The following is a 7,850-nucleotide window of genomic DNA, read 5'->3' as shown; positions in this document are numbered from 1 at the left end:
CGCAGCCGCGCCCTGCCAGCTGTGCCCTCCTGGCCCCTCCCGGAGCCCCGCCCGCGGCGCCCCGCCCTCACCCGGCCCACTTTGTGCTCGGAGATGGTGCAGGAGTCGATGAAGGTCTGCGCGATAACAGCCAGCGCGGCGTCCACGTTGTCTGACACCCGCACGTCGAAGATGAGCTGTGGGTTCTTCAGGGTGTTCACCCAGAAGCGCAGCAGCAGGCTGGGGACACAGGCCGCCGCGTCATGGGGCTCTGCCTGGCTTGTGCTCCCAAGCTGGGCCCAGCCCCGGGTTCCGAGGGGAGCTGTCCCGAGTGCAGGCGAGATCGGGAGCAGAAGGCCAGGGTGGGTGACGCCGCCAGCCTGCTTCCTGCCCGACGCTGCCGCTCGTTCCGGTCGCCCTGCGCAGGGCGGTGAGGTGCCAGACCTGTTCGTTTTCCAAATGTGCAGGGTCTCGGGGTCCTCGATGCCATGCTTCTCTGCCAGCTCATCCAGGAAGTCGAACAGGTACTTCACGGCAAGGGGCACAGGCCGGTTCACACTGAGGATGGCCTGGAAGGTGTCGTCCACGAATTTCTGCAGTGTGCCCTAGGAGAGGGAGGAGGGCTGTGGGGCACGGTCAGCAGCTGGGCCACGCCTCTGTCTCTCCAGAGCCAGGCCCTCTCCCCAGCTCAGTGTGGGCCCCCGGGTGAGCTCTCCTGACAGCCCGCCTCCCTGGCCACGCTGACCTTCATGGAGAGCAGGCGTGTGAGGTAGATCTCCGGGATGGCCTTGGCCCGCTGCCGCTCCCGCTCCCGTAGGCTGCTGCGCCGTGTCTTGGCCCCTTCTGGCTCTTCAGCACCTTTCACCAGGTGCCAGAGGCGCACCCCGCCCTCCTCACCATCCTCCAACATGGGGGTGTCTGACGGCACGGAAGCCAGCCCTCAGTCTTCCACCCCTGCCCTGCAGTGCCCTGCAACACCCGAGGCCCATGAAGCCACAGACCAGGGCAGGTGGGGACGCCGGGCCAAGCGGGGGAGGAGCGGCGTGAGGGGACGGCCGTGACCCCAGAGCTTCCCGAGTAGGACACGCTGCGGCCCCCGCCGCCCTGGGCTCAGCGCCGACTTTGGGGTAGTGTCTGGCAAGGGCGGGGAACCCAGGCCAGGTGGTGGCATGCTAGGGGCCCCCGGGTCCAGGTGAGGGCACGGGCCGAGGACTCACTCTCCCCAGAGGCACAGCTCGGGGCTCGGCTCTGGGAGACGGCGCCTCCGTTAGGCAGCTGGGGAATAAGCCCCACTGTGGCTCCATCCGGGACCTGGAGTGGAGGAAAGCAGAGGCTGGGCGCCTTCCCGGCAGGTTCGAGCTGGGGGCCTCCCTCAGCCCTGTCCCTGCACACCCCGCACCTTATAGTGCTGCAGGGTGTTGAGTCTCTTCCAGCGGTTGTGCGTCACTGAGGTCAGGTCCTCATCCGACAGGGTTAGGTGGCCAGCCAGCCCCGAGCGCCACTCTGCGGGACCAGACAGGGGTCAGCCCAGCCTGCCTTCTCCAGAGGCGCGCTGGGGCCGGGCACAGCTGAGCATCACACGCAGCGAGGACTGGGAGGCCCCCGGCGGGCTCTCACCGAGGTCCAGGGTGTGCACTGAGGGCCTCTGGGAGAAGGGGGTGCCCCTGTAGACTTGGTCCAGCACCTTCTCCTTGACCTGGGTGATGGTGTCCGTGTCCAGCACCCGCGTGGGCACGCGCTGCGCCATGGTGCTGCCCGTGGCCCCACCAGCCCCGGGACCTGGCAGCACCATGAGCGTCAGGGGGCGGAAGTCCACGTCTTCCCGTAACAGGCGGCTGTCGTTCAGGGTCCGCCTTGCCTTGCCAGTCACAGCGTCCACAGGGCCCTTGTCCACCTGGCACTGGATGGCCCGGAGCAGCATGTACAGCGGCTCACCAGCCACCTCCTGCAGCCATCAGGGCGGCTGGCATCAGCGGGGCGGGGGGCAGCCCAGAAAGCCATTCCCGCCCTTCCCATTCTTTCGGTCCCCTCCCACCTGTCCCCAGGCTCCTGAGGGAGTTTGGGCCAAGGTCAGTGAGGTCACGGGCAGCTGCCCACACAAGGGAGCATGGGGAGGCCAGGGCGCCTGGCGCCTCTTACCCTCAGGAAGGCGTAGAGGCAGATGGCCAGCCAGTTGGTGAGCAGCTTCTCCGCCATGGTCTCTGTCCTGCAGGGAGAGGGTGCGAGGGGCAGGGGACAGGGCGTCGCTTCCCTCGGGGCGCTGGGCCCGCCAACCTCAGGCCAGTGGCTCAGTACAGAGGTGCCTGGCGGCAGGGCAGCGCCACCAGCTTGATGCCCACCTGCGCAGCATGAGCTTGGGGTTCCTGTGCACGTAGTGGGCCGCCAGGTCACCGAGCAGCGTGGTCAGGATGTCGGTCAGGTACTGCAGCTTGCCGTGCAGTGCCAGGGACAGCAGCGAGGCCACGTGGCAGCGGTCGCGCTGGGAGAAGCTGGGCTGCGCCTCCAGCGTGTGGATGAGCTGGGCCGCGGGAGGCAGTCAGGGCAGGAAGCCGCGGGCCCACCCCGCCCGCCCGCCGCGGCCCTCACCGTGAGGAGGAAGAGCTTGCTGTTGAGCAGGTTGGAGAGCTGCGCGAGGCCCCGGCGCACGGGGGCCCGGTGCCCCTCCTCCCCGGACCCCCCGAGAGCTGGCTGCAGGGGGCAGGCGCCCTGCCCGGGGAAGAAGACGCGCTCGGCATACGTGCGGTAGTCCAGGAAGGGGATCCCGCTGGCCTCCAGGTCGCTGCTGAGGTCTGTCATCTCGGTCATCAGGTCTGCGGCCGAGAATCCGCCGCTGTGGACTCGGGCCCGCCAGGCCCGCGCCCAGCGCTCCCGCCTTACCTGTGAACTCCTTGCGGCACTGGTCGCCCACTCCGGTCTCCAGGTTCTGCAGCTGCACCAGCACCTTCTGGTAGTCGCGCAGCGCCTGCTTGCTCTTGTGCCTGCAGCCGGGAGCAGGTGTCAGCGCCGGGGTGGCCACCCACCCTCTTCCCCGCAGCGGCCGGGGAGCTCTGCCCAGTGTGCGGCGGGCGAGGGCCTCACCTGTACATGAGGGTGAGGAGCAGCACGCCCGCGATCAGCACGCCGGCGCCCAGCGCCAGGCCCGCCTGCGCCTCGGTGGGGAAGGTGGGCGGCGCGGGCTCGGCCTCGTACTGCACAGGGCCCAGGGCCAGCCGCATGTTGCCCATCTGCACCTGCGAGGGCGGGCTCCTGAGCACCGGCCTCAGGCACCCCGCCACGCGCCTGGGCCAGGGCTCAGCCTCACCACGAACTGCGGCAGGGGGCCAGAGCCGTTGGCAGGCTGCGGAGCCCGCGGAGGCGGCTCGCAGTACAGGTGGGTGAGGGTCAGCGTCTTCACCAGGCACTCGCTGTCGCCGATGTGCACCCGCACCTCCTCCTTGCTGATGCCCAGGCTGAGGCCCTCGCCCTGCAGTGCAGCCTCGCCTGAGCCGCGGCTCAGCCTGTCCGCAGCCGCCCCCCCGGCCCCCCGCTGGCCCCAGCCCGCACCTCCACGTCCAGGACGTGGCCCGGCTTGAGGCGGTAGGGGTGCGCAGGCCCCTCGCGGCTGAGGGGCGCCAGGCGGGGGTTGGGCTGGTACAGGAAGTCCTGGCCCCCACTGGCGCTGGCGAAGTCCACGCGCAGGTTATCCAGGGCGAAGAAGACCCGCTGGGGGCGCGCGGCGTCCGGCACCGAGGGGCTCCGGCACAGGAGGAGGTTGGACGAGTTGACGGAGCAGACGGTGGAGCACTGCGAAGAGCAGGCACGTGGGTGGCGCCCTGGGGCTCCCCTGCTGGCTGCTGCCCAGCGCAGGGGGGCACCAGCCCACCTCCCTCCCTGGGCGCGGGAGGGTCACCAGGCGGCCTGCTGTGCTGGGCTCACCTGTAGCAAGCCTCCCTCCAGCCGGATGCAGGCCGGCGGGGGCTCGGCGGGAGCCCCACAGCTCCTCGGGGCTGGGTCCTGGGGCCACGCTGGGGCCTGTAAGTCCGCCTGGACCTCCAGCCACACGGACAGCTGGGGCCGCCTCACCACGTCCAGGCCAGCGCCCCTGACTCGGATCAGCCGTCCGCCCCTGTCCCGGGCCAACAGTCAGGGGGTGGGGGCGGGGCAGCCAGACTGGCCGCTTCACTCCCAGGTGGGGTGCGCAGGCCGCCCAGGCCGTGTGCTCACCCCCGGAAGCTGACGCTGGGCTCTGCTGCCAGGAGCTGGGGGTCGGCGGTGTAGCGGAAGGGGCTGGTGCGCAGCATGCGCTGGGCCTGGCCAAAGACCACGCGGACATCTGCTTCCCCTGGGGCAGCCCGCGGCAGGGTACGGCACACGATGGCCTCGGGGCACACGGGCTCTTGGCTGCAGGGCAGGGTGGGGCTGGCATCTTGGGCACTGGCCTTGCTGGGCCCACCCGCGAGAGGCTCGTTCTTCCTCCCCTAGTGAGGGCAGAGAGCCCTGGAGCCCTGAGCCCACCTCCGCCTGTTGTATGTGGGCCCCAAGGCCCACAGGGCACCCCAGCCGCAGGGTTGGCGCAGGGGCCAGGCTACAGGCACTCACATGGGGCAGGGCTGGTTGCCCACGAAGGCGCTGACGTTGCCTCCTGTCTGGAGGTGCCACCCGTGGATGGTGAGCTGGGTGCCCCCTGCTTGGGGGCCGCTTTGGGGACTCAGGCTGAGCAGGACAGGGTCCTAGGGCAGGGCAGGCCGCAGCGGGCCCTGAGGCCGTGTGCAGCCCTAGCTCTTGCCCCAGACCGCCCCCCTCCCCCCGCACCCTGCCTACTCCTCCCAGGCCGCGGAGTTCCAGCAGGCATGTAGGTCCAGGTCAGCGCGCGGAGGCCCCGTGTGCAGGCAGCGGGCCTGCCCGTGTCCGCCAAGCGTTCCGCGGCCCCAGCCTGCCCTCCCTCCGCTCTCGGCCCGCAAGCCTTGGGGCCGCCCCTTCCTGCCTCTCCTTGCCCTGCGCCCTGCGTACGGAGCACTCCAGGGCGGGTGCTGACCTGGTAGGTGAAGTTCTGGCTTGAGATGCCAGGTGACCGGCTCTCGATGGCCACTTGCACGGGCCCCGTGGTGCCATTGGGGGCGGGGGACGTCACACACACAATGCTGGGGAGCAGAGCCGGGCAGTTGCTCCCCAGCCGGGGGCCACAGCCACCTCCGGCACCGCCGGACCTGCCCCTGCGCCCCTCCCCCGAGGCCTCAGCCCAGGGCCTGCGTTTCCTGACTGTAGGCCTCCCTTCTCCCTGGGTGGCCTGACTGAGCACCCCCCAGCCACCTGCGAGGCCTCACCGGGCAGAGGTGCGGTAGAGAGCAGGGTCGGGGCTGCAGGGCCGGCCGGCCACACTCACGGCGTCCCGCACATCCGCAAAGCCCCGGCCCAGGTTGGAGCCCAGGATGGTGAGGGCCAAGCCGCCCTCTGGGGGGCCGGTCAGGGGCTCTACCTGTAGTGGGAAAGGGCAGCGGGTGGGCCCCTGAGCGTACAGGCTGGTCTCAGTGCCCAGACAGCCGAGCGGCCGAGGCCTGGCGGGCCTGAGGCTGGGCCCAGACAAAGGGGCAGGCGGTGGCCGGGGGCAGCGGGAGGGGCTCACTGTGTTGATGCTGGGCGTGGGGCACAGTGACTCCACGGCCTCGGGTGGGCACAGCGGCCCGTAGCGACAGGCCGGCTGGTCGTGGCCGCACCAGCGGCAGCCCAGGCTCCCGTTGGCGGCCTGGCAGTGGCTGCAGTCAGGGTGGCCCACGGCGCAGTCGTACAGGGTCACTAGGGAAGACCGGCGGTCACGGTCACAGAGGCCCCTCCCCTCTGCCACCCACCCTGCCCGCCTGCCCTGGAGCCCCAGGCGCACCATGAAGAGAGCGGGCATTGTCCAGCCTCTGGCCCTCGCCTCGCGTGACGTAAATGGGCACTGGGAGCTCCCGCTGGGCCATGAAGGGGTGGAACTGTTGGGGGAGGGTGGGTCAGCAGCAGCCCGCAGAGAGCACACGTGTCCCCCCACGGCCCCCCTGTGCCTGCTCTAGCTGCAGAAGGGGAGCCCTGGGTCCTAGCACAAACTGGGGGGCCACGCTGTGGGGCGCTCACCTGCTGGGCCTGGCAGGCGATGAGGCCCCCGTCTCCGGCCGCCTCCTCCAGGGAGGCTGGCAGCCTCCGCACTTCCCCAGGCAGCTCCAGCCAGCAGTGGTAGGGGGCAGGCGGGCCCTGGAGGAGGGCGTCAGGCCCTGCACGCCGAGCATGCCCTGCGTGGTGACGCAGCCCCCCCCCCGCCCCGCGCACTGGCCTACTCACCCGGAAATGCTGCAGGTTCCGGACACGCAGGAGCAAGCGGCTCTCCCAGCCCACAGGCACCAATGGGGGGCCTGCCAGGCCCTCGACCTGGGGGCAAGCCCCTGGGCCGTGGCCCTGAACTTCCACCTGGGGAAAGGGGCTCCTGAGCCCTTGGGGGGCCGAGGCGCGGGCCGGGCGGAGCTGCCCGCAGCGGGCACACACCCACCTCGTGGACGCTGTAGATGATCCTCCCGTCCTCCGGACAGTGCTCCCCAGAGACGCAGCGACTGCTCTGGGGGCACCAGTGGCATCGCCATGGGCTGCTCACACAAGCCCGGCACCTGCAAGGGGCGGGGGCTCGTCAGCGGGCTCCCGGGCGTCCCCACCCAGGGCGGCCGGGCCCAGCACTCACGGGGCGGCGGCCTCCAAGGCCTGCACGGCGCCGCAGTCGTAGAAGGAGAAGTTGGTGCTGGCCACAGGCACGTCCCCGAACATCAGGGTCAGGGGCACGGTGACATGGTCTGGGGGCGGGGCGGGGGCGGACGGTGAGCCCTGCCTGCGGCTCCTGCGCCCGCCCCGCCCTGGGGCCCTCACCTGTGCCCGGGGGGCTGAGCGGCAGCTGGTCTTGGGGGGGCGTGATGCAGGCCACCTGGGCCCCTTCCACGTGGGCCAGGCTGTCGTGGCCCCCAAAGGCGCAGTGCAAGTACTCGTCTGCGGCCAGGCCAGGCAAGCCGGGCACTGCCAGGGCCACCTGGGGCGAGGAGAGCAGCACTGGCGCGGGGGCGCTTGCGAGACAGAGCCAGGGCAGAGCGGGCCGTGCGGGCACCTCACCTGGCCCTGCTCCTCGCGGGGGCGGTGGGCGGGCAGCAGCGCCTGGATGTGCGGGCAGTGGCTGTCCTGCTCGTAGCTCCACAGCCACTGGCGGGGCTGCTGTGCCCGCCCGCACTGGCTGCGGCGGGTGCCTCACCTGGCCCCTGGCCGTGCCCTGCCCGCTCTGGATGCCCAGGATCTGGGCGGGGGGCAGCGGGTGGGCCTCCCTGGCGCCCTGCTTGCAGCGGCCGCCCTCCTGCCAGTGCACGGTGCAGAAGGCCTTGGAGTGCACCACGCGCGCCACGCCCGGCAGGGGCGTCACGGCACAGCTCTCCCCGGGGAACAGGTGCAGCGCCGCCTTCTCCGCGCAGTGCTCCGCGCCCGGGCCCGGCAGCTGCCGCCCCTCCAGGGCCTTCCGCTGAGCGCAGCGTCAAGGAAGCGGCAGCGCTCAGCGGCAGACGGACGCCCTGGGGGCAGCCCCCGTCCCCCCAGCGCCCCGGCCCTCAGGCGGGAAAGATACGACGCGGGCCTCCTGGAGAGCCCACTTCTGCGTCAGGAACTCGATGAGGCTGGAGACCTTCCGATGCAGCTCCACGATCATCCTGGGGGGCAGGCGGAGGCGTCGGGGGCCAGCAAGGAGGGGGAGGGAGAGGGGCAGGGGCAGCGCCCACCCTGCCCGCGCCTACCTGAGCCGCGGGTTCTGGGCCAGGCCCTGCACGCGGGCCCAGGCGTGGTTGCTGCGGGGCCGCAGCTCCACGTGCACGCGCAGCGGCAGGCGCACGGGCTTC

General features: G+C 71.5%; 1 protein-coding gene across 8 annotated transcripts in view; it reads right to left on the bottom strand.

Annotated features, from left to right (window-relative positions):
• Window positions 1-7,850, bottom strand: part of PLXNB3 (plexin B3) — a 13,905-nt gene that overhangs the window by 995 nt on the left and 5,060 nt on the right. For 3 of the 8 annotated variants that reach the window (XM_012734490.1, XM_004695218.2, XM_012734493.1), the window contains exons 7-32: window positions 7,084-7,214; window positions 6,847-7,003; window positions 6,665-6,773; window positions 6,479-6,593; window positions 6,274-6,399; window positions 6,070-6,186; window positions 5,837-5,930; window positions 5,582-5,751; window positions 5,283-5,434; window positions 4,994-5,099; window positions 4,558-4,688; window positions 4,183-4,359; window positions 3,895-4,084; window positions 3,523-3,762; window positions 3,281-3,442; window positions 3,058-3,209; window positions 2,857-2,957; window positions 2,566-2,789; window positions 2,319-2,497; window positions 2,119-2,185; window positions 1,597-1,924; window positions 1,379-1,482; window positions 1,197-1,290; window positions 725-897; window positions 424-584; window positions 72-219 (exon numbers count right to left, since the gene is read on the bottom strand). In XM_012734490.1, the coding sequence (XP_012589944.1) occupies window positions 72-219; window positions 424-584; window positions 725-897; window positions 1,197-1,290; window positions 1,379-1,482; window positions 1,597-1,924; window positions 2,119-2,185; window positions 2,319-2,497; window positions 2,566-2,789; window positions 2,857-2,957; window positions 3,058-3,209; window positions 3,281-3,442; window positions 3,523-3,762; window positions 3,895-4,084; window positions 4,183-4,359; window positions 4,558-4,688; window positions 4,994-5,099; window positions 5,283-5,434; window positions 5,582-5,751; window positions 5,837-5,930; window positions 6,070-6,186; window positions 6,274-6,399; window positions 6,479-6,593; window positions 6,665-6,773; window positions 6,847-7,003; window positions 7,084-7,214 (3,908 nt within the window). Of the gene's footprint in view, window positions 1-71; window positions 220-423; window positions 603-724; window positions 949-1,196; window positions 1,291-1,378; window positions 1,483-1,596; window positions 1,925-2,118; window positions 2,186-2,318; window positions 2,498-2,565; window positions 2,790-2,856; window positions 2,958-3,057; window positions 3,210-3,280; window positions 3,443-3,522; window positions 3,763-3,894; window positions 4,085-4,182; window positions 4,360-4,557; window positions 4,689-4,993; window positions 5,100-5,282; window positions 5,435-5,581; window positions 5,752-5,836; window positions 5,931-6,069; window positions 6,187-6,273; window positions 6,400-6,478; window positions 6,594-6,664; window positions 6,774-6,846; window positions 7,004-7,083; window positions 7,481-7,582; window positions 7,665-7,748; window positions 7,835-7,850 lie in introns of those variants that run through there. The other 5 variants (XM_012734494.1, XM_012734497.1, XM_012734492.1 and 2 more) reach the window with 5 other exon arrangements.

The sequence above is a fragment of the Condylura cristata genome, unplaced genomic scaffold (assembly GCF_000260355.1).
Source record: "Condylura cristata isolate star-nosed mole 26May11 unplaced genomic scaffold, ConCri1.0 scaffold00057, whole genome shotgun sequence".
NCBI classification, from domain to species: domain Eukaryota; kingdom Metazoa; phylum Chordata; class Mammalia; order Eulipotyphla; family Talpidae; genus Condylura; species Condylura cristata.
This window is presented reverse-complemented; position numbering and strand designations above follow the sequence as displayed.